At 38.2% G+C, this 26531-nt stretch overlaps 1 protein-coding gene across 4 annotated transcripts in view; it reads left to right on the top strand.

The window, feature by feature from the left end:
* Glcci1 (glucocorticoid induced 1) overlaps positions 1-11387 on the top strand; it is an 85309-nt gene extending 73922 nt beyond the window's left edge. For all 4 annotated transcript variants that reach the window (XM_078040367.1, XM_078040366.1, XM_040291543.2 and 1 more), the window contains exons 7-8: positions 7218-7338; positions 8516-11387. In XM_078040367.1, coding sequence (XP_077896493.1) covers positions 7218-7338; positions 8516-8861 — 467 coding nt within the window. In that variant the 3' untranslated portion in view covers positions 8862-11387. The remainder of the gene's footprint in view (positions 1-7217; positions 7339-8515) is intronic.
* The last annotated feature ends 15144 nt before the right edge of the window (positions 11388-26531 follow it).

Genomic DNA, 26531 nt, shown 5'->3' with positions numbered 1-26531 from the left:
GAACTCAAAGGAAAAGAAAATCTGAAGTTTTTTCTCCATGTTATCTTTTGTGTTCCTCTAAGAAAAATAAGCTCATAGAAGTGTTTCCTTGTGATATTAATAGGAGGCCAACCCAGAAAGCTATTCCTCAAGTTGTAGGCCTTTAGTTAGAAGCACAGAATGTTAGACAGGAAGGAACTTGATCATCTAGCTGTCTCCTCTTGTCCTCACCAAGACACTAGGTTTGAAGTAGATCAAAACTTAGAGAAGCAGATAGCATGATGGTAATGACTCTTGACTCTGAGACAGTCAGGCTGAATGCCTGCTCTGCCACTTACTAATGATGTGTCCTTGGACAAGTTTCTCATCCTCCTTGTATCTCAATGTTCTCCACTGTAAATTGGGGATAGTTACCTCATAGAATTGTTATGAGTAAGTATGCTCAGGTGATTTTACTTTTGTTATTTCCTGTTATCACAAACCCATGAGTAGATGATATTTTTATTTAAAGGTAGGTTGTGGCTTAAAGAAATTAATTTTCCTAACTTCTGTGGAGTTCAAACGCTAACAAAGACCTTCTGTAGGAACTTCATATTACATCTTAACTGCCTTTGCAGAAGGAATAGTTTTTATATAACTTTCAGCTGTGAAAGAGCCTGGTGTATGAGCCTGGTATGAGATAATAGTAAGAAATTGTATGGTTGGAGCATAGGCATATAACAGTGAGGAGTAGAAAGAAGTGAGAGTGGAGAGGTAGGCTAGTAATTCACAATGGGTCTTGTAGAAATTACTAAGAGAAATGAAGAGACAAGAAAGATCCTTTGTCAGCTAAAGGACATGATCAGTTTAATATTTGAGAACCATAATTCAGGTGGAATTATAGAAGTGGAGTTAAGTAAAGATAAACTTTATTAAATAAATAAAGATAAAATAAAGAAGAGCAAGATAATATGATCTTTTAATAATTTTCAAGCTTTTAAAAATTTATTATACACTCTTGTCATCAGTTTTGACAAGGGTTCTCCTAATATAAGTTCAGATACTTCTAAGTTATATATGTGTAAATTCATTACATAAACTTGCTAGTAAAGTGTATTGTTCTTTTAAAAATAAAAAATGAATATAAATGGTTTCATCTTTTCTTGCCATGTGTTAGTAGACACTTCATTTAGGAGGCCACAGATGTAGGGCAAAGATGAGGAAAGGTAACAAGGGCAGAGGAATTAAAGGAAGGGGACTGAAAAAGAATCAAAAGCATTTTGTGGCTGTTAAGATGTATCAGCTGAGGAGAAGGAGATGTATATAATGGCAAGGTTCTGACAAACCTTGTGGGAATGGTGGAAAATGATTACCACCATTAGTAAGTCAGAGAATACTGGAGAAAGAATAGGCTATAAGGTGACTGTAAGGGTAAGTTTAAGATTCCTCATTGATGTCTGCTCAAAGATGTCATAATACCATTTCCCTTTAGCAATTTTTTTAAAAATACTGAGTTAATAGCTAGTATTGTGTTAAGATGACATTTATAGCATTTTCTTTTGTCTTCTGTTTGCATATAGTGCTCAGTAAATATTTAAATGAACATTTACAATTGTAGTAAGACTTGTATTCGATTTTTTTTCTTTTATTCCCCCTGTAGGATATTTTAGGATCCTTTTATATGAATAATATGTTGAGTTTTTTTAAAACCAAAGTTCCTGGAAATTTTTCATTAAAAAGTTTGAGAATATAAAAACTAAGGTTATAGTACATGATTTTACTAGGCTTCCTTAAATTCATTACTTCTCAAGATATAAAATACTTGGTATAATTTGCAATTTATTTTTAGTTTAATTAGTTTTATTGTGATTTATATTTAAAAGAGGCATAATTTTAGTCTATAAATGGGTTGAAGGACTGTCTTCAATGAGGTGATTTTCTTTCATTTTTAACTATCATTCCAGAATGAGTTCTTAGCATATCAAGGACTCAGTCAAATTTGGAGATAACAATCAACATTGTTGTTCAGTGTCTTATTATCAGTATGCAAAAACAGAAGAGCAACCATAATTTGCTTAATTTGTGAATTGGTAGCAATTAAATTAATACTAAAAAGAATGACAAGTGATTAAAATATAAAACACCTCCATGATATTTAATTAATGGGCCTAACATTTGAAATGCAATTTGAGTTCCACTAAAAATAACCTGACTTGAAGTTCAAAAAATATAAGTAGCAAAAGGTTATAATGTTGGGTTTTTTCTCCTTACCCTTTGATTAGTGTTGATCTTATAGAGATCTTAACTACAACTCTTTGAAATCATATGCATTCTCATAAAGGGTTAACTTTGAAGTTTTACAAAAAGCTTGGAGACTATTTGTTAAATTCTCTTTACATGTAATATCATGATTTGGTTTTAGAGTTAGCAGAAAATGCAGGCCTTTCGATATAGTTAGTAATGCTACCTGGTTCTAAAAGTTTGTTGCTAAGAAGCGCTATATGATTGTGTGGTTTTCCTGATTTCATTAGCCATCAAACCTCAGTACAGTTGATAATTTCATGTCCTGAAGCAAAATAAGTAATATTAGCAGCAGAATAGTAATTCTGTTTGGTCCCTACTTATTCAATCATATTTCTAATCTAACTCTGTTGGTTAACTGGTACTTTTATTATACTCTTAGTATGTCATTGAGTACAGTGTTGGCTGAACACTATTCTCATTTTCCCAGTCAGTTACCTGGGAAAGCTAGAATAAGAATTCCATGCTATTGGTTATTGCTGTGTATATTATAAAATTATTTCTCTACATGCTTTAAGGAATTTAATTTAATTTCAGGATGATAGATTTCTATATACTACAGGATGCCATCATAAGCCCACAGAGTCCATGCTAGGCAGTTGCAAACCACAAGAATCTGGTACTCCAAATATTACTTTGCTTTCCTGCCAGAAATAAAATTTTATCTTTGCTTAACTGAATAGAGTGTGCAAATCCATTGAAAATGACTTTTTCTTTTTACCCATTTCTGCCAAGAGAGTAGAATAGGTACTTAATTTCTGAAAAGTTTGCCTTTTTAAATTTGAAAATTTGATAAGATGTATTATTTCCACCAGTACAACGTTATTGAGAACTTACTGTGTTTTCAGACACTGTTCTTTCTGTACACATTTTTTATAGCTAATATATCAGTAGCCATTCCCATTTTTATAGATCAAAAATTTGAGATGATTGTAGATCATGCAGTTACATCTACATAAAAGGTAACCTGATTCCAAACCAGTGTTCTTAATATTCATGGTTGGTTCTCAAAATTTGATTGTATATCAGATGCAATTGGAAACTCCCCTGCAAAAAAAGAAGTATTTCCTCACAATACTAATTAAATTAGAATCTCCTAGGAATGAAGGCTATATATTCTTACTTCTAAAACATCTTGTGTTGTTTTAATAATGTGGAATTTGGGTTACAAATCACCATTGTATAATTATACTTGCTATTTTTAGAATAAGCATATTTAATTTGTTAATTTGATAGAGATGAAGCACATCTAAAGATTTAGAGCTTGAATATAACCATGGCAAAGAATTTACACACCTATTTACATAAATAATAAACATAATCAACCTTTATATATATATATTATTTTAATACAGGAATTTAGATCACATGACGTAATATATGAGAAATAATGAAGACTAGTAATATAATAAATATAATATATATTATATAAGATAATAAAGACCATTTCTGAAAATTTCTTCATTCAGAAACTTTTAAGCCATAAAAGTACACATCATTTATTCTTTATTTGTAGAATTTCAAATTCAATAACTTCTCTAATTCTCCCAAGATTTAATTCATTATCATGTTTAAAAATATTTACAAGTTATATTTACAAGTTACTTATATTTTAATATAAATATGGTACACATACATAAATATGATCTGTTATAATAAAACAATCGATGAAATGTTTTCATGCTCTTGATTTTCTCATGATTCTGTTACAAATATAAATTAGACTGTTGTAAGTACAGAAAGATATGTAAATAAGCATGTTCATTGCATTTAATTTTATTAATTGACAGTTGGCTATAATGTTATAAGACCATAAAGTAACATTTAACTTAATCTCAATTTTATTTCTAGTTATGAACACACATTATTCCTCTGTAGGATAATAGAAAAGTCATATAATTAAGATTACCGAGGCTTTTCATCTTGAATCTCCTGAGCAGGCATGCTTGCTTCATATTTAGAATATTTGAAATATAATTATGATATTTAATACAGTTTTAACTGAATAGGTGATTCATTATACATTCATATATGGAATTGGTAGAACAGTTTGGTAATATAGGTTATTTTTAAAGCATTCTACATTGTAAAGCAAAAAAATATTTTGATACAATTTTCCTCCTTAGTATGTTAAAACTGTTAAAGAAGAAAAAAATCACAGAAGTTTAGAATTCATGTGTGATGATTGCTTTAATTACATATAAATCCAGAGAGGCAAGTTGTGTTCAAGGTAACACAACTATTCAACAAATGATAAAGCCACAAACTACATGTCTCTGTTCCTCATTCCTCTTTGCACTAAGATTATATACTGACCTGAGGGGCAAAGTCCAGATTTCACAGATCTTTGTTTATATTCTCAAAATATTTTTTAAGCATTGTCTTTCCAGACCCCCCCAAAAATTTAAATGTCCACAGAAAACCAAATGCTCTTTTACTGAAAAGTCAAAATAATATAATAGCACTGAATACTATTTGTCTAGGCTGATAATATGTTTTGTTTAATATTAATTACCCTCTCCCAAATGAATATTTTAAAGCAAGAATGGTTAAGTAGGTACAGCTCTGTTAAAAAGAATATATTTGTAATCTCTAGAATGAGAAAAAAAGTTTAAGAAAAATTGTTTCATTTTAGAATGTTTATGAAAAAGGTTATTAGTTTTGCAGCTTCAACTCTGAGTAGATCCTTTGAAACCAATAACAAAACTTAAATAGCCCTTATAATAATAAGAAATAGAGCACAGAAGACTGCAACTGACTGAAATAACTTTTCTTACATGATAATTTGAGTGAATCCTTGACTAGTGACATGGTCATACCCTTACTGATAGGCATCAGCACAAGATTTTACTGATTCTGTATACTGTGTGGCTGTGCTGTGTTCAGTTGTAATCTCCATGGAGGCTTTTTATGACATACTCTTGTATTCTTGACCCAGTTTATTTCCTTCTTATGAATTGTTGCTGTCTAGATAGTAAAATTAGGTCAAGGTATATTTTGGATATTGCATTGAGTTCAGGACCTTATTCACACCAGTTTTTGAACAGTGTGTCTGTCTAGCCTCATTCAAATAGAAACAGCAAATTCAGAACCCTACTCAGTCTCATGTTTTGTATTGATCTAACGGAGAAAATCACATTTTCCTTTTTTTCTTCCATTTATCTAATCAAGATACAGAATAAATGTTGGATATATGAAAATCCTCAAATCTGAATGGTATATGAAGAAACGTGCTTCATTCTATTTACTCCCGTGCATAATCTATAGGATATGAATGACAGTGATAGATGAACTATGTGGCTTTTCCAGCTAGAGATATAGCCATACTCAAATTTAAGCACTCATCTGTATTCTCAAGACTAACATAGATGCTCTTTGAATCATTCAAAAAATAAAGTATTATTTAGGAAAATAGACCAAGAGTCTATTTCCAAATCTCATATTAAACCTCATTAATGATGATAAAAATGTTCCTGTTGCTGAGTTTCTGAACTTTTCTGGACTTTGTTCTGTACCCTAAACTAAAACAGTGTACCAAAATTCTAATATAATTGTGATGGTGATGCCATCTTTCAAAATAGATGATAATAATATATCACCATTGATCTTGTACTTGGTATTTTAGCAGTGGGAATTGGTTTGCATTAAGTCAGAATTTGTTTAAATAGGACTGTTAGATTTATACAAATACATTACTGACTTTACTACTTGGCATCTTACAGCGTTAATGACACATTTTGGTGGATTTGAATTTCCAAAATCCCTTGCCAAATAGGAAAGGGAGAATTGCATATAGGTTTTACAGCTTTTCATGAATAGACCATTTTCTTTTTGGTGAAAAATTATGAGGGAAACATGTTAGGTAGAGATGTTTTTGGATTTCCCATGTCTTTAGTAGCTAAAATGCAAACTGTGCTAAAAAAGCCCTTTTATAGGCATTTTAAAGACAAAATTCTGAGCAAATTACCTATTTTATGACGGCATATGGAAGAAGACTAGTGTTATAAGCCTTTTTTCCCCTCTCTCCACATGTTATTCATGGTGTTTAGTAAAAATATTTCTAAAATATTACACATACTAAATTTTTCATTTCAGTTGGTAAAACAGAAAGCATATAGAGAATGCTGTATTATTATAATCTGTTATAATCCTTCTGTATGACTTATAACATGTTACCTCATTTATTTACATTCTTTTTATTTTTGTTTTAATACATGTCTTTTTTATTAATATTTTTAAATTTATATATGACAGCAGAATGCATTACAATTCATATTACACATATAGATCACAAATTTTTCATATCTCTGGTTGTATACAAAGTATATTCACATCAATTCATATCTTCATGCATACTTTGGATAATGATGACCATCACATTACACCATCAATTCTAACCCCCTGCCCCCTTCCTTTTCTGCCCACCACTCTACCCTATCTAGAATTTGTCTATTCCTCCCATGCTTCCCCTCCCTTCCCCACTATGAATGAGCTTCCTCATATCAGAGAAAACATTTAGAATTTGTTTTTTTGGAATTGGCTAACTTCACTTAGCATTATCTTCTCTAACTCCATCCATTTATCTGAAAATGCCATGATTTTATTCTCTTTTATTGCTGAATAATATTCCATTGTGTATATATGCCACATTTACATTTTTGAAGTACATAATAGATAGTATATTTATTTTCAGTATCATAGCTCCACTTTATTCAAAAAGTAGTTTTCCAGACCAAAGCATCTTCCTTTTATGTTGTGTTTTATGGCAGATTTCTGTTTTTATTTAAATGAAATATATTTCACAAGGATGTTAGAAATAACTTTACAATAAAAGAGGCTCTGTGGTAAGAGGAAAAGGGGGAGCAGTGTATAAACTGTGCAGAAGGCTGTTTGGAAATCAGGTTTAATTCAAAAGAACTTTCAATCACTAGTTAATATTAACTGCTTTAAATTTACAGACAGTGGGAGTAGCTCACCGTTACCCAAGTATGCTTCATCTCCCAAACCAAACAACAGCTACATGTTCAAACGGGAGCCCCCAGAGGGATGTGAGCGAGTGAAAGTCTTTGAGGAAATGGCGTAAGTAATGTCTTTTCTATCAGCTGGGTTCTGCAAAGCTGTGAAGCTTTTTACTGAGACCAGTTGATTACTGATGAATCAACTACTCCATCCAGCTGATAATGTGTTTCAAAGCAAATTATGAAAAAAGATTCAAATAGGCAAAGGGAGATACTGTTGAAGGAGAATTGAAGTCTATGCTGGGGATGTCTAAGCCAGTGCAGAGAAACTTGGAAATTCATCCTTCTTACCTAAAAGTTCTATTTTTAATCTTTAAGAATTTTCCTTTCAACAGCTGTATTAATTTAGGTGCCTGACAAAAAGGCATTTAAGAGCAAAGTTAGCACACATGACTAGCCTACACAGTGTATTCCACAAGCCAGAGGGAAAGTCTCCTTCCCTAGAGACACTTCTAGCTTGTTTATTCATTAATTCAAACTTTCTCTTCACAGATTTGGTTTTTCTTTTTTCTTTTCTTTTTTATTTTTTTGAAATTTTAATATGTATAAATTAGAAATAAATTCAAAAAAGAGGTTCATGCTATAAACCTGGGCAGAATAGCTCAGAAGAAGACTGGCTTTTGGACTATCATCCTTTTGTCCCATCACAGGTGCCTAATGAAGGCTGTTATACCCTTGCAACTTAAAAGGGGATAGAGATGGGTCTTGCGGGAGTTGATGGCTTAGTTCTGGGAATAGGAGAGGAAGGGCTTATGGATCCTCCTCTGCTGGGTGGCTGGCTCTTGGAGAGACCATTGAAACTTTTTCTCCCCAGTATGTGCCAGCCGGAGTATGTCTAGAGATGGAGAAAAACAACAACAAAAAAATGCTTCTCTATCCCCATGCTTTTTTTTTCTTTTAAAAATACAGAAAAGGTTATCCTAACCTTGCACAATCTTCAACTATAATTTAGACAATTTTTTCATATTCCTAAATGGTTGAAAACAAACTAATGATCTCTATAAAAAAAAATTCTCTGCCCAGTCCTTTTGAAAGTTGTTTTGACTCAAATATCACTTCAGTGCTGTGCACATGAATATCTGCCAGCTGACTTGTGCTATGGAAGATGTTTACTCCTCTTTGTACACTTAACTCATTCCCTGCCATTCACATTTTAGCCATTTTAGAGAACTCCAGTTTAATCAGAAAGTGCTTAACTCCTTGGTGATCGTAAACCTAATTTTGTTTTATGGTTTTAGGTCTCGTCAGCCTCTCTCGGCCCCTCTCTTTTCATGTCCTGACAAAAACAAGGTTAATTTCATCCCAACTGGATCAGCTTTCTGTCCTGTGAAACTTCTAGGCCCTCTCTTACCTGCTTCCGACCTGATGCTCAAGAACTCTCCTAACTCTGGCCAGAGCTCAACTCTGGCAACTCTGACCGTTGAGCAGCTCTCTTCCCGGGTTTCCTTCACGTCTCTTTCAGATGACACCAGCACAGCAAGCTCCTTAGACACCTCTGTCCAACAGGCATCCCAGCAGCAGCAGCTCCTGCAGGAACTGCAGGGTGAGGAACACATCTCTGCTCAGAACTATGTGATGATCTAAGCATAGGGGGAGCTGGCCTCCACCCCATGTTCCATGGACTGGGAAAAGGTCTCAGACTTTTATCTGCATGGAGTGACAAACTTTCTGAACACCACCACCAACAACAAAATACTTATCAGCATCATAAAGTATCTCTTAACACTGATCTTGGCAGGGACGGAACTCCTATTCAGCAGTTTTTGTGGAAAGCAGTAATGCTTGCAAAATGTGTATGTCATTCAGCGTTTAAGTGGAGACTATGCATTTCATGGTATGTTTGACAGATTAGTACTGTGTCCTGTGTGTTGTTCCAGATTCTTCAGTATAAATAAGCTCTATATCAAAAAGTTGCCTGTCTAAATAGAAAATGTCTTGCTGTGTTTTGTCCTATGGAAAATACTGTACTTCAGGATTATGTTTACAATTGATCCAGGTGTTTGTTTCTAATTTCTGTAATACATACAATGCAAAAAAAAAATGGCCACAACAGTTGCACAGTGCCCACCCTATGGCCTAGCTTCAGGTACTTCAGTTGAAGTCTAAACTCAGGTAACTTGGAATGTATATCATATTGGGATATTAAATATTTCACAGCTAAAAAGCTAAAGAGGGAACATCACTCTTGCCTTTCCTTATTTTATGCATTTCCCTTTCCTCATTACATTCCACATTCTTAAAATAAGAAGTGCATTCAACCCTAGGAGAATGATAATCCTGGACATGGGTGAACATGAGGAGAACCAGCAAATCTGTGGTGTGACATCACTTTTGTCATGTGGTAACAAGTTAAACAACTGTTGCATTCACTGTTCCAATGTGTAAATGTGGCTGTTTTAATTAAAAGTTTGGGTGTTGCTCAGTTAGTGACTGTTACAATGTTGCAGATAAAGTATTCAGTACTAGATTGTACATAAACATTCCACATTATGTGTGATGAAATTTAAAGACAAGAATGTCTAGGTTTAATTTCAAAACAGGGTTTTGAAGTTTCACAGGGGATGATTGAGGTTTTTTATGTTGGCCATCAGGGTCATAATTGCTACCATTTTTATCTGAAAGCATATTTATGCTTAGTTTCTCTTTTGGAAATTGTTTAATTTCCAGGTTAGAAAGTGACAAAGTTTTGTTTATTAGTTTCTTCAAGCAGTTGAGGTGCATGAAGTTGCATTCATGCAGAGAATACTTGGGTCTCAGAATTGGTGCCACATAAGTAAGCAGGTGATTTGGTGACTTACAAAAGCAATATTTCAAAGCTAATTTAAGCCTTGCATAATACTATCATGAATAGTTTTGTTAATATTTTGGATATGTGAAGTAGAGAATATATCCAAGTAAGTAGCCTTGAACTTGAAGACTTGAAATAAGTTTTCTGTAAAGTGTGAAGAGAGCCCTAGATATTCCTGATCAGTCAGTGGGAGAACCTGACTTTCAGACAGTTTTCTGCAGCACAACAAAAGTATCCAAAAGTCAAAGGAAGCTTTGTGTTTTTATTCCATTGATTTCAGTTATGAAAACCTAGAGTTGTCTTATCTGCACCCAAAGTGTGTGGCACAATATTTTCTTAAGAAGAAGGGGAGAACAAGGTGCCTATATTTAAAGGAATATTTCAGTTTTCTTCAGTCATTCCTCAGTTTTTCTTTATTTGCTAAGGAGGTTGAAGAAGGATGAGATGATAGAAAAGAAAGCAACACCATTATTTTTTTCAAAGAAATTATATGTATATGTAAATGTTTGTGTGTATGTGTGGTCCATGTGTTATTTTGTCATGATCCCAATTCTCTTCTTTCCACCAAAGTTTGCAGTAATATTCTCTCCTGAAGGTGCATTTTGGCTCCTTTAAATTAGTCAGTGTTATATTGTAGGAGACTGTCATGGAGAAAAAGACTCAGTTTACTTTTGCCATTTTTCACAGGGGAACCTTTTAAAACAATCTTTCAGCAGCAGACACCTTTAACCCTAATAATCTCAGGCCTTGATGAAAATACTATATTTTGTAGATTATGGTTAAAGGGAGAATTGCTAGTTCCGTAAGATAAATATGAGCTCCATTTAACTTCTGATATCTGGTTTAGCATTACATGATGTGTTGATCTTATGCTCTGCTTTGTCCAAATAAGATGCAATAGTATCAATATCAATTTCAGAAAGATGGACTGAATATGCTTTTTTCGTGATGAAATCTGATGTACGATATTTATAGTGATGTGCTTTTATTTTCTCATGAGAAACTAAATATTGTGTTGTACATTTGTTCTTAGCATATATTAAAGTTTTGAACCAAATGTGTTAAAGCTTGTGCTTTGCCATGTAAATTTTCCAGAAGTTGTTGAGCTCAAATGTATCCTACATCCAGCTGTAGAAAATTGTCAGAAATTGTTTAAATTTTGTATATAGTTGTACTGTTTAATTTTAGCCACTGCGCTGAACAGTATTCGAGTTATCATACAATATGGCTTTACACAAGGAAATGTGTGGCTTCTGTTTTGTATTTTTTCAGTATAGAAGTTCCTGTGTCTTATTTAAATAAAGTTATTAGTAAAACTGGAATCATTCACATATGCGTTTGGCAGGACGGCCTGTTGGCACATTACCCACAGCTCAGGGTAATGGCAGTATTCAGGGTAGTTAATGCTCACTCAGTTCTTGGCCTGTGTCTTTAGAGCAGGGTGTTCACATGCATTCAATTTCTCTAACTTGGTTTCCTCTTAACATTTAATTTGCATATTTTCCATCAAAAAGTAGGAAGCTAGATGTCTCAGTTCCATGCCTTTGTAATGCTCCCAACTGTAAATTCCTTAAATAGAAAAAACATTGTTCCCTATATTATTATTTTATACCTAAGAATGTATGGAAATGAGTTTAAATTCAGTGAAATCACTTCAAAGGAAGTTGTACATTTCTTTCAAAGAAAATTGTAGCAATAAAATTGAAATTCTTATCAGATTCAAAATAAGAGGGAGAAAAGCTTTACAAAATAAAAGAAGGTTGACGTTAAACCTGCTATCCAAATAGGGTCATGAGATCCATGTGGGTAGCATTCAATTTCAGCAAAAAATAACTTTAAGAAATAATTCTCCAGCAGAGTGCTGTTCATTGCCAAAGGACATTTCATCAAAGACATTGATAAGATTTGGCTTCTAAATTTAACTTAGAAATGACTACTTAGTAGCTATGTTTTTGAGAAAAGTAAAATGTAAGTTAAAGGGTGTGATTTATCAGCTGTCTTCCTGAGGATAATATATAATTTAGGCAGGAAATTACCTTGTACCATTAAAAAAAAATCTCATTGCAAATGAACATGAAGGAAAGTGCAGTTTTTCACCCTTATACTCAGATTGCATAATAAGCTTAATAAAAATGCCCCTGGGAAATTAGTGTTGTGCAAAATAAAATTTAAGAATCAAAAAAGGATAAATTAGGCCAAATAACTTATATGTTTCAGTGCTAAGTAACTGATGTTAATTAAAAAGAATCACATGAAGTATATCCATGAACATTGCAGACCAAGGAGTTACCTTTACCCCCTGCCCCTATCTCCCATCCCACATTGAGATGCAACTAGCACTGAAGTTTCATTCTTCCCGACATATTCCCTGTGGCTCTGAGGGCAGCTCCTACCTTACCACATCTTTGGTACTCACAAGTCTAGTGTCTCACCCTCCTCCCTGCCACCACCAGTATTTTACTCTTTTGGTGAATAGGGATTCTGTAATGGCAGAAGCTTTACTTAGTACAAAATCTCGATGCTATAGCCTGGTCCCACAGTTCTAGAACCCCTCCTCCCAGACTTCACCTCATCTCCACCTCAGTGATTAAACATAATGAGGGCACTGTCTTTATCCTTGTGTACCAAGCCAATTCTCCTTTACACTGTTTCCTCCTTCCCATGACAAGGACTATGTCCTGATTTTTTTTTCTCCACCTAAATCTCAAATGTGCCAGTAGTTATCTCACTACTGAATTTCAAGCTGTGGGGACATGATGGTGGTGTGCTGGACAGCTGTTCCATCTAGATGAATGACTTTGGAACAAGATTCTGATAGTAAGGAGACAAAAATCATTGAGTATGGTAGACTTCCAAAAACCTTGGTATCTTAGACAAGAGGTTAGAAAAACTACTGCCCATAGACCAAAGCCAGCTAGCTGCCTATTTTTGCAAATAAAAGTTTTACTGGACTGAAGCCACACTCATTTATCTGTTGCCTGTAGCTATTCTAGTGTACAATGACAGGTCATTGCAAGGGAGTCTGCCCCACAGTACCTCAAATACTTATTACCTGTTTCTTCACAGAAAAGTGTGCTGACCTCTGGTGTAGACTAAAGAGCAGACTAGAGACTAGATGTAAGTAGCTGGTATCATATGTGATTATTTTCATGACTAGAGAATTTTTAAATGGTTTATATAAGATCATGCTACCTAAGGAACAAAAGGAGGAGATCTGAGAAGGGAGTCTCTGTTCCCCTAGGAATGATCCTAGAACTCCCTTTGAAACTACTGGATTCTGTCAGCATTTGGACAGTACCCCACAGTAGCTCTCAACTGACTGACCATGAGCTGCTTATTGTGTGGATGACAGTTCTAAGGTAAATGGACAACAACTTATTTGAGAAGATGCCACCTGATTAAAGAAGCCAAAAATAACCTGGCAGACTGAATAAAATGCTGAAAAATTGAAGACCCATTTGGGGGTCTTCACCGACTTACAAGCAGTGGCCAATGACCTGGCCACATGGTCATGTAGAAAGCAGTGAGAACCTGGCCTATTAAAGAAATGCCCATGTGAGCCACAGCCCTATAGAAATTTGACGGGTACATTTAAGATGTTCACCAAAAGAACTTACCAAAGAATTGTCAAGCAGATATCCCTGTGCTGTCACTTTAAGTTGGCTCCTGGGTTCATTTAATCAGAAGAAATGGTGGGAGATGCAGCAGTGAAAGTGGACTGAATCTAGACATGTTCCTCTCACACCCTTTGAAACACAAAATTGCAACAAGAACCAGCAAAAGGGATGGCTATGTGCAGCTTCCTTGGTGGGAAGGCATTCATCAGAGTTGGCAAGTGAGACTGATGCTGTTAGCCCCAGGGGGGTCCTGACAGGAATAGATACCAATTCCAGGCTGGGCTGTTTAGCCAGTGAAGGATACAAACATTAAGAGGACTCAGCGCAGAAGACTGCCTGAGTTTAGATCAGCAACCATCATTGCTTCAAACCAAAGAACACACACTATAGCTCATAATATTCAACGCTGGGCAGAGAGACATCCTCTGAGTAACAGTTTTAGGAGTAGATCACCTAAAGTGGAGAGAGAACAGCATGGAGGATTGGCTTCCACCTTCTCACACATGTGACCCCACTTGGCCTGAGAGGAACTGGAGGAGTGTCCCCACTAGATGTTATTACTGTTTTTCTGGTGAATGTGGAGGAGAGGGGAACTCACCTTGGAGAGAGAAATGCTGGAAAAGGATGCTGGTGTAACTATGATAATGTCTTCTTTTCCCCCCACATCACCTGAAAAGGAAAATATATACTGCCACAGAACAGTATGTACTTGAAGTAAGGATGATTCCTCAGCAAGAAATTTTAAGTGTAGTTTTAAACCTATGTCAGAATTCCTAAGGGCCTCATGGGTGTGGGTTGTATCTTCACTGCATCTGGCAAAAATGGGGGGTTAATGGTGAATGCAGCCATGTTGCCTGGAGGCAGAAATAGCCCACTAGTTCTGTACCCATTAACCTTATTCTTCTGCATGGGAGTGGACTAAGAGTGAAGCACTTGCTAGACTAGTATTGCTGCCTAGGTTCTAGACCAGCACCATAGCTGCAGTTAATGTCTTTTTCAAAGGTGAAAAAGGTTGTTAATGGAAAGAAGGAGGAATAAATAGAAGCCAAAGGCAAAAGTATAAATAAACGGGTTTTGAATTGAGAGAGATTCAGTATTAACACCTCAAAAGAGGCTCAGAGCAGGAGATGACATTGTCTCTGACAGCTATTATCTCAACTGCCTGAAAGGGTGAAGCTGCATGTTTGCTGAAACCTCTGCTTTTGGGACTTGAGGCGATCATGTGAAAGCCTGGGAACCTGAATGGCCTCAGGAGACATAGTCTTTCAATATGATGATAAACTATACTAGTTATTAGTCACTGAGGGGATCTAATAATGTGTTACCTCTTGAATTGTATACCCCTTTGATGAAAGGGATCTATTGAAAAACCCAGAGGTGACCTGTGATAGGATAGACATTTTGGGGGTTTTATCCATGGTTCCTAACCCATAACTTCCTCTCTAAGTCAGGCCAAAGAAACTAGAATTCCTCTCTCTTGAAGTGAGTCAGAGAAACTCTAGAAGCTAACCATAAAGAAATCCTCTGACCCACCCTTTGCCATGAACAGGCAATAAGACCCTTCTTATTCCACAGGGGTCCTGCCCTATGCCTTAGAAGAAGGAGTACTTCACACAAGAAAGACCAGAAAGAATCTAAATAGACAGACTTTGTTGGATTTCCTCACCAGACTATTTTAAAAAATAAAACATGCTTATGTAATAAAATTGTCATCAAACTCAAAAGGACAGCGTTAGGACAGCTTCTGGATGGCTCCACGTGTGAAGATTGCTGGAGAGTAGTGTTTCCTGAGAGTCATGGATGCTCCGTGTCCCTTTTCCTGTATCTTGCCCTATGCATCTCTTCCTCTGTATCTTCTGTAATATCCTTTGTAATAAAACATAATTGTGTTAAAAATAGTTTCCTTGATACCCCTCCCTTCAAGATGCAAAGCTTAATTTCCCTTAAGCGTGGGCTAGACTTGCTTATTATGAATAGAATATGAAAGAAGTGATGAGATGTCATGTCTGAGATTAGGTGATGAAGAGACTGGCTTTGCCTTGGGTGTGCTTGATTTCTTCGATCACTTGCTACAGAGGAAGCTATATTGTGCAGATACTCAGAAAGTCAATGGAGAGCCCCAGTAGTGAGTAGTGAAGGCCTCTGGTCACCAGCATTCAAGGAACTAAGGCTCCTTGCCAACAGCCATGTGGAAACATCCTCCAGGCCCAGCTGAGCCTTGTGATGACTGCAATATCATGACACCTTGTGCTCCTGAGTTCCTGACCTTCAGAAACTGTGTAAGATAATACACATTGTGTTAAGGTACAAATTTGAGGGGAAATTTGTTATGTAGTGTTAGAGAACTAAAACATGCAGCAGCTTTCCCCTCCAAACACATATACCCATTATTACCATTAATGTTACCCAAAGCCCTCTATATAATTCTGTCCTCTGGGTCCAGAAAATGAGACTTGCAGTTTTAGAATGGGTACTTTGAAAAAAAAAAAAAAAAAAAAAAAAAGCCCTTTTGGACTAGGTTCAAATAAAACTTTCCAATACAAAATTTTGCAATTTGAACAGCTCATATGATATTCTGTCTCTGTTGTGTAAACCTAAAACTTAATTTGTCTAACATGAAACAAGAGAATCCAGTGTGAGGGGGCGGGGGGGAGGAGTGGGAATTAAAATCCTTGGAGAAAAGGATTTCCTGTGGAAGAGGATACAAGAAATAGTGAGATAGGTGATCAGTTCTTAAAGCCAAAAAGGAGTAAGGACAGAATTTCTCAAGAAAATTAGAAATATTTCTAGCTTTAACTTCTTGTTTTTTCCTTTACTTGACAGGAGTCCGATGACCTACTGGCTCTAAAATGGCCTATTCCATTCCATAGGCATCTGTATCTCTCCAAGAGGAGAAAGAAAATAAATGTTTTCAAAGGTTCCAGATCAGTGTCATGATGGTTTCTCTCATTCTTAACAGCCATTTTCTTAGCACTAAGAATTTGAACAATTAGATCATTTTTCCTCCAAAAGATTTTCTGATAACAAGGAATGGGTTCCCTTTCACACTACACTCGCTCTTGGCATCTGATTGTAGCACGACTTTGATGACATTCCTTTAGCCAGAATTGGGTCTGGCCCTGCAAGTGATGGATGTTATTTCAAACCCCTGTCTGGAAGCAAGGTGGATAAAAGGTGGATGTAGGGCTCCGCCAGGACCTGCCAAAGGGGGGAGAAGGGTTCATGCTGGAAAAGCAACCTTTTCTTAGGTTTTCTATTCCACTTTGTAAAGGAAAAGAGCTACACTCGAGGGACAGGAGTTAACAAAGGACACTGCTCATGTGCTGCAATAAACAGCCTGCCATTTTTCATATGGACTGGAATCAAGGCAGACAGGGTAATCTTATCTGACTCTCCATTCATCTGCCTCTTTGATTATAAACACCTGGTGTGGTCTCTTCTACTTCCCTTCCCAAGGACCACCCTGGAGCAAGGCCTAGGAGCTGTGTATGTAGAAGCTATTCCTAGTCAAATCCCTGAGTCTTTGTCCTGATTGCTCTCCTAAGTCTATGGGCAGTGCAGCAGATCCTGTGGGAAAACAATGGGGAGGAGAGATAGAATATGGCTGATACAGAGGTTGGAAGGAAGACAGGCGACTAAGGACTTTGCTCTGGTGGGTGAAGGAATAGTTAAGGTGAGCTTTCCCAATATTTGTATGCCCTCTTGAAATACTTGATTTTTTTTCCATAAAACAAGCATATATTCCTGTTGTAATGTTTGGTAAAAGACAAGGAGGCAACACCAACTTCATTTTGCTGGACTGTTGACAATTGTCCTCTTTCCTCTGCCCGTACCACCTTCTCACTTTCCATCTGTCAACCAGTTTGCAGCAGAAAGCAGATATGGCTTAACAGGCTATTTTATATAATTTATAACATAAAGTCAAGGTGAAAATCAAGGAAGTGATTAACATGAAAATTAATGCTTAGCCTCACTAGTAATCAAAGCAATGCAAATTACAACAGGTTGTTGCCTTTAAATTGGCAAAGAATAGAAGATATAAATCTCAATGCTGAGGGCAGGGGTCTGGTCACTGTTTTGGTTTGGATCTCCAACATCTCTCAAAGGCCTTTATGTTGAAGACTTGGTTGCCAGCCTGTGGGATTATGAATGTGGTAGAAACTTGAGGAGGTGGAGCCTAATGGAAGAAAGTTAGGTCACTGGGGGGAGCCATACCCTCAAAGGAGATCTTGGGACCCCAACCCCTTCCTGCCTCTCTTTTTGCTCTCTGGCCACCATGAAGTGAACAGATCTCCTCTGCCATGTGCTCCCCACAATGATATACTGTACTGCCATAGGCCCACAGTGGCAGAGTCAAGTGATCATAGGCGAGACCTCTGAATCCATGAGCCAAGATAAATCTTTCCTCCTTATAAGTTATTTATGTTGTGTATTTTGTCACAGCACAGAAAGCTGACTAACACAGTCAGTCACTCATATCTTTCTGTGAGAAGAATAAACTGGCATATCCTTTATGAACAACAGCATGGCAGCACTCAACACCATGGCACAAAAGCAGGTCACAAACCTGCGTGATTCACCCTAAGAATGAGATCCTAAATAGATTAAGTTATACTCCATGTATGAATAATATGTCAAAATACACTCTACTGTCATGTGTATCTAGAAAGAATTTTTAAAAAAACTGTGTGATCCCTATGTTTTGTGAAAATATGTGAGTAAAAAGAAGGTATAAAAAATTAACGGTGGTTTTATAAGGGTGGGTAATTCTATAGCATTTGCTTTCCTGTTTTCTAAGTTTTGTGTATTAGCACCTGATAACCTTGTAATTTAGGAAACAATGCATGATAATTTCCAAACATCAAGGGGGGAAGGTAAAGGAGAAAAAGAATGGGAGCAAAGGATTTCATTTCAATCGAAATAAGCAGCAGGTCTCTTGAAACCAAGGTAGCTTGAGAGAATTCGTTGGCAGCGTGAACTTTGGCTGAGTGGGAGAATCCACACGTGACATAGAGCTTCAGGCTTTATCCCCTTTTTCCAGAGAAAATGGCCCCAACATCATCCTACCCAAAGGTAAATAGGATTAAATTATGTAGGCCTGAAGTGAGGTTGAAGATGCCTGTGGGGAATGAGAGCACATAGCGTTTCCTGGAGTGTGGCCCATACTGACAGCCTTCTGCTCAGTGGAGATGGATTTGTGAAGTGGGCACCAGGAAGCCCAGAAATCTGTCCTCTGCTTCTTAAACTGCCTCATCTAGAAAACTGAAAAGAGATCCCTACCCCCACTCCCATAGCACCAAACCATAGAAGCCTGAAAATGGCAGAAAGATGATTATTGAACACGATTCACATTTCTATGTGATTTTATTTTATCCAGTGTTGTTTGATCTAGTTTTACAGAGATGCCTGAAGTGGGTTCCTGTGAGACAGACGTGGATGCTTTAGTCATGGAGCTTGTTACCCTGGAATTTGTGTTAGAGATGATGGGCATGAGAGCACTAGACAGGCTGCAGTGGAATGTTGGTTGGGAATCACAGTGGAAAAGACCTTGGGACGTTCTTAGTAAGTCTTTGAATCTACAGCTGGCATAAGCCAGACAACAACTTGGGGATTCAGACATTGACTCGTTTATTCTTCTTGGCAAGTTTCTGCCCCTCATTCACAAAACCGGGTCTACACTCTGTGCTGATTCTGGTCAGCTGGCAGTCTGCACCTGGTAGAACATGCCTCTTCTTCATTAGGGAACTCAGTAGCAAAGTGACACAGAAGAAATGGGCCAGACATTGACCTCAGACAGGGGTTAGTGATGGCCCTGTTAGCCTGGGATTTTTCATTTATATAAGGGAGATAATGCTTCTGTCTAGATCTCCTCAGCTACCATAGCAAAATACCACAGACTGAGTGACTTAAACAACAGAAATTTCTGTCTCACAATTCTAAAGACTGAAAGTCTTAGCTCACACTGGCAGGTTTGGCTTCTGGTGAAGTGCTTTCTAGTTTGAAGAGGGTGCTTTGCCCTCACAAAGCTTTTTCTCTGAGACTAGGAGCAAACTTTCTGATGCCTCTCCTTATATAGATCACCCCTCTGCCTTATGACTTCATTTTCCCTTACTTAGTTACCTTCCAAATGCAGTGTCACTGGAGATTAGAATTTCAAACATATAAATTTTGAGGGGTACACAATTCAGTCCATAGCAGATACTTACTTCCATTAAGAAATGCAAATGAAAACCATTTCCTAGTCACTGGGATGGCCATAATGAAAAAGTCACACAATGACAAGTATTGGTGAGACTGAAGAAATTGGAGCCCTTGCTTACCGGTGGGGGAGCATAAAATGATGGAGCCACTTGGGGAAGTAAGCTGACAGTCCCTCAAAAGACTAAATATAGAGTTACCATATCACCCAGCAAGTCCACATCTGAGTAGACACTCAGGAAAATAAAAACGTATATGTACATAAAAACTTGTATACAAACATTCATAATAACATTATACATAATAGCCCCAAAGTAGAAACAACCCAGATATTCAGTAATTGATGACTGTGTTTGTCAATTGCATAAAATTAAGCATTATTCAGCAATAAGAAAGAATGAAATACTGATAAGTTCTACATATATAAGACTTGAGAACATCATGCCAAGTGAAAGAGGCTAAAAGACCACAAAGTGTATAATCCCACTAATAGGAAAAGTCCATGATAAGAAAATAATTAGAGTTCTAAAGGAATTTAGTGGTCTGGGCCTGGGGAAATAGGAAGTCACTCCCAATGGATACAAATTTCCTCTGGGGATAACAAAAAAATGACCTGGAATTAGATAATGCTGATGGTTGTGTGACCTTGTGAATATACCAGGAACCATGGGATCATACACTTACAAGGGTGAATTTGTGGCATGTGAAGTAATCGCAATTTAAAAAAAGGAAGTGGGTTTTTGTGCATATAGCACAGTGCCTGGTATAGAGTGACTGTGTCAGGAAAGTGGCTGTTTTTATTGTCCATAGGCTACATAGGATCAGAATGAAGTAAGGGAGTAAACACATACACACTGCTCAGAGCTCAAGGGCAGTCACCCAACAAGTGTGCAGCAAACTTCCTCCTCCACTGTCTACTCTAAACTGTTTGCACCTTTCCTTGGTTTGGGCGGGGAGTGGGCAGTCAGGAAAATCAGTCTGAGGACTCCGTGCCAAGTAGCTGGAGAAGGAAGCTCCCGAGAGTCCATACATTAATCAAGCCTCTTCTAATGAGGAGTTTCTAAAATTAATAGTGTCTTCACTGGTGTGCAGAGGGTGTTCCACTTTCCCTGGCTGCCCAGGGAGGAGGCCAGAGCAGGAGCACGTCCCATAGAACTCCTCCACCATCTTCCCTGAGATCCTGAGTGCCTGTGCCCTCACCCTGACCAGGCCTGGAAAACAAGGCCAGGAGTCCAGGACTCTTGAGTCTCAGTCTGGACCAACTTCTGTCTTTTCAAGGTGCTTTCTGTTTAATCAGGGACCTGGTTTACAGGGTAGAAAACTAGCCTGCTCGGCTCTGGGCTTCGCCCCTTGGGCTGGTTCTGAGGGCAGGTAACAGATGGGTGGCAAACTGCAGGTAGCTGCACTTGGGCTAGTGTGCGCTCAGGATTTGCTGTCTCCCTGCTAGCTTTCTCCTTTCCAGCTGGAGCCAGAGTCACAGCTCACCCAGGACACAGCTCCTATTGGCAGGATAAAAATACACCTCAGTGTGACCGCTGAGGCCCACGCATGGCCATCTCAGCCTTTCAGGGCAAGGAGAAAAGAAAGAGTACAGAAGGCTGGGGCTTCCCTGCTGAGAAAGGGGACAGGAATGTTTCTGACTCTAATTGTTCATCGACCTCTTTAAGAATTTATGGAAGGTCTAGACCATTTCCTCGGGTTAAATAACCACAGTAGGTGCATTTTCAAAAACTCACATATGATCTCAGAGGATGTACAGACTCGTGAAACTAAGACACCCATAAATCCCCAGACCAGAATAGAGTTTCTAACAGGGCAGAGAGAATTTATAACTCAGCCATCAGAAATAGAGATGAGTTGGTGGAAGAGAATGGAAGCAGGGTGTGGATCTCTCAGTGCCGGGTCAGGGAAGCTGTGGAGGATGCCGGAAGTGAGGTTCAGGGCCAGATATACCAGCAGGAGACACCTCAGACCAAAATCAATAAGAGGACTCCCTGCAGAGTAGCTGGAAAAGGAAACTCCAGAGAGGTGACACTAATCCAACTTCTTCTGATGAGGAGTTTCTAAAATTAATGGTGTCCTCACTAGCAAGCAAAGTGTCGGTCTCTCTCTGGTTTCAGAGTTCTCCTGAGCACGTCTGCACAACTCTTTTCTTGAATAAGTCATGGAGAAGGTACTTATCCCACGCTGAGGCTGTGTTCAGGGGGTCTATCCAGCAACAGAGAAAGGGGCATCCTAGCGACCCTGGGCATTCTACTGAAATGCTCAGGGTGCCGGACAAGGCGGAAAGGGAAGAGATTATTGGAGCCTGAGGGACATCAGAATTTGATTGCTTTTAATCATGTTCTCAAGGAGAATGAACATGGGCTCAATGGCTGCTGCTGAGTGCTTGAAAGTTTTAAAGCAAGACTTTGGGAACTTGAAGACAACAAGACCCTCAGTTCAGTTTGTTCCAAGTGGTCAGAAGGCATAACATAAGTGTTCATTTTATATTAAGGGCAAAGATTCTATTTTCAGAGGAGAACGTAAAGAGATGCAACTCATCAAAGGGGCTTAGATGAGCTGTGGGTGTTCAGTGACACTGTGTCCTTAAAGTGATACAGCAACTGGGTCTGATTCCATGCTCCAGTCACTCCCAGCCATCTTACCACCCCACCACGCATCTTTTCTGCACCTTTCTACTTGGCTGGCTGGCTCTTTCTTTGCAATGGCTTAAGGCTCCTATTGCTTTGTGGTAACTATTCATTTCTTCAGTTAATTTTGGCTACTGCTTTTGTAATTGACAGATTCATTCATATTATCTCCAGCCCAAAATCAAAGGGGAGAGAATCTGATAAACTCTGACACTTCTCTGGGTGAAAAGTTATTCTGCCAGGCCCACCGCACTGGCTTCCTGAGCTAGTCAGCTGAGACCAGGAGGTCTGTGGCTGACAGCATGACTTACTTGACTACAACTGTGTCTTTCCTGGCAGAACAGGAGCCAGGAATGCCTAAAAGTGGGGACAGGGGTGTGGCAGGCATCTTGAATGTTGGTCTGTAACAGTACTTTCTCATGGAATTTTTGCTATCTCCCATGAGAAAACAGAACTGCCAATATTACAAGACCTTGGTACACTAAAACCCAAACACCACCAACAAAACAAAATAAAACCTCTTCTAAGTATTACATGAATATATTTGTCTTTCCTTCAGACTAAATAGACTCCACTGTTGCAGGATTTTCAAAATCAATTTTAGATCAAGAGTTTTTAATTCTTTTTTATTTATTCTCTCTCTCTTTTTTTTTTTTTTTTTTTTGTATTGGGGATTAAACTCCAGGGCACTTTACCACTGAGCCACATCGCCAGCTCTTTTTATTTTATTTTATATTTTGAGGGTTTTGCTAAGTTGCTGAGGCTAGCCTTGAACTTGTGATCCTCCTGCTTCCGCCTCCTGAGAGGCATAAGGCATGTGCCACTACACCTGGCCAGAGTCTTTTTTAAAGGGATGGTAGCACTCTTGCAATATATTCCAGCTACCCTGTCCCATTTCCCAGCCCCTGCAGTGAGGCAAAGCCATGTGGCCATTCTTAAGTAATGAAGGGAGAATAAGGGTGCCATTACTACGATGAAGCCTAGAACAGCCGACAGAACCTCTATTGCTGAGGACACTGTGAAACTCACCTGTTTCATGTGATCAGCTTCTCACTGAAGCACGCTCTGGCCTATCCTGACTTACACTCGGAAGGGTGTTGGCAGACACCCCACGAATACCACCACTTTCCTTCACCAGGAGGTGCATCCATCACCCCGATCTGCATCCCAGGCTGACTTTCTCTGCTTCAGGAGATGGATGTCTTAGGCTCTACTTTCCCATGAGTGCTGACGTCCCTTTTGGAGGATCCAGAAACGAATTTCTTTCTTTTGTTAGAGTCATACTTCATTATTGAGGCATAAATGACATACAGTACAATTCATCCTTTTTAGTGTATAGCTGTATGGATTTTGACAAACACTAACAGTGGTGTCACCATCAATATAATCAATTAACCCCCAAATTCTCCTGGGCCACCAGAAGTCAACCCTCACCCCCAACCTCAGCCCCTGGCTAACACTGGTCTGATATCTGTCTACATAGCTGTGCCATTTCCTGTCATACAAATGGAATCACACAATATGAAGCTTTGGCCAAAGGACAACTGACCACTTTTTGCCTTGGGATACTTGTAGAATTACAGAAAGTTTCCAAGATAATACTAAATTCTCATATACTATCATTTTCCCACTTCCCCTCTTATTAACATCTTCCATAGCTATAGGAGAGTCGTAAAAATCAAGAAATCTACATTGGTGCAGTACCATATTTTTTCACCTGTGCATTATATTTATATTTGTGCATTTTAATTACAGAGTAATATTTATTTGGATCACACCCATTTTTCCCAATGATGTCCTTCTTCTACTCTAGAATCCAACCCAAGATTCTACATAGCATTTAGTCCTCATGGATCCTTGGTCTTCTCACATCTGAGATAGTTTTTCAGTTTTTTCCTTCTTTTATCTATCTATGTATCTATCTATTTATTTTTGTGATGTTGGTACTTTTGAAAAGCACTGACCCTGATCAGGTATTCTTTAGTATGCCTCTCAATTTGGATTTGTTTGAAATTGTTCTTTCTAGATTGGGGGGTGTGTGTCTGGGGGGAAGAACACCACAGAGGTAAAATGCCGCTCCAGTTGCATCCTAGGAGGGGGTACATGATATCAGTGTGAATTTCTATGTTGGGTGGTGTCAATAGCTTGCTTCTGTTTACTGCTAAATAATACTTCATTATTTGCATATATCATAGGTTTTCTTTTTTCTTTTTAATCCTTTCAGCAGTTGAAGGATATTTGGGTTGTTTCCAGTTTTGGAGATTATGAATAAAGCGGCTACACATTCATAGACAGGTCTCTGTGCAAACATAATTTTTTTTTCTCTCCACGGATAAATTCCTAGGTGTGGGGTTGCTGGGTTGTATGGAAAGTTTGTGTTTAACTTTCTGTGAAACTGCCAAACTGTTTCCTAAAGTGGCTGTTCCATTTTGCATCCCCAGCAACAACACAGGAGTGTTCTCATTGCTGTCTCCTAACTTCTTTTGATCAGTGTTCCAGTTACTGATGCATTTAAAAATACCTTTAAGATGGGTGAGTTTTGCAGTGTGCCCCTCTAGTCCAGCCAAGAACCTGCTTCATGTCTCCTAGCCTCCGCACATCTTGTTCAGCTTTATGGAAAAATCAGCGACAACTTATTCGTTAGACTTTTGGGCCTTGTCTTCTTCCCCACTCCATTCCCATTATATTTAAGAATGAGTTAGTAAGTAGTAATGGGGAGAGAAAAATGGAACTTAAGGTAACTGAGGGAGCAGCCCTTGTCTCCCACTTCAGTAACATTTTACCAAGTAAACCCCGGGGACACTTGTGACCACATTTTTGTGCATTTGTGTGCAAGCACAATGCTAAAGTCTTGGGTGCACATAATCCTTGAAATAATGAGGAGGACGACTGCTACTGTCCCTATTTCATGAGTGAGAAAATGGAAGCTCAGCTGGGGGAGTCTTGGTTTGACCATGGGTTTGTCTGGCTTCAGAGTAAACTCTTGACACTGCTCTAACCTGCTATCCTAGAGTCCACCTTCAGGGGTGTATTTAATAACTGGCTTCTGAAAAGAAAAATAAAGGGTGTGAAGAAGGAAAAGAAAGATTGGTTCTTAAGGGAACATTGCCTGTCTTTGAGTTGTTTTTTTTTTTTTTTTCCTACAGCTCTGAATTTCTTGCAAATAACTGGATGTAGAAGAAACTTGGCCTGGGAGTCGGATGACATAGGCTCTAGGTCTGGTTTTCCACCAACTTTGAGTTTGTTTTTGGTAAACCTTTGGTCCCTGGGTTTCCTCATCTGGAGATAAGTGTATTGGATGCAAAAGGCCCTAGGACTCCTTTTGTGCTGCCTTGCAGTGGGCTGGAAGGTAGGAGAACTTCTGTAGCCACTGGGAACTCTAAACTTCTAGCACAAGTACCTGAAGGGGTGAGATGGGGAGGAGGGGTAGCCTCTAAAAGGGACCCTGCAGGGGGTTTTCCCCCAAAACCTTCCAGGCCTTTTATGTCCATCTTTTTCCCTCTAGCAACAGCATCCCAGTTTTACTTGGAGTAATCATTCTTTCTCTTTTTCTCAGTTCATGGAAGACAGAGTCCAGGGACAGGCATATAAAAGCTGGTAAACATCACATTCAAGGGCTGGGGATATAGCTCAGTTAGTAGAGTGCTTGAACAAGGCCCTGGGTTCAATCCTCAGCACCACAAAGAAATAAAGAAACAACATATTTTTACCCCACCCCCACCTTGCCTCTTGACCCCAGTGGACCCCAATGGAGGAGTAACACAGGACCCAAAGCAGGCTCAATTCCAAGAAACTGGCTGGAGATGTTGGTGGCCATTTTGCCTCTTGGTGAGAAGTTTGTTGAAAGAAATGGAAGGAAACAGAGCTGGGTACTGCTGAGGGGACAGTTGTGGAGGACATCAGCTGAGTCCCATTGCTCCTCAATCCAGCTGTGCCTGAAGCCTTCACCTAGACTTAAGTTACCTGAGCAAGTAAGTCAGTTTGTGTTGGGTTACACTTCAGTAATGCTGTGCTCTTT

This window comes from Ictidomys tridecemlineatus, chromosome 2 (genome assembly GCF_052094955.1).
Source record: "Ictidomys tridecemlineatus isolate mIctTri1 chromosome 2, mIctTri1.hap1, whole genome shotgun sequence".
Lineage (NCBI taxonomy): Eukaryota > Metazoa > Chordata > Mammalia > Rodentia > Sciuridae > Ictidomys > Ictidomys tridecemlineatus.
This window is presented reverse-complemented; position numbering and strand designations above follow the sequence as displayed.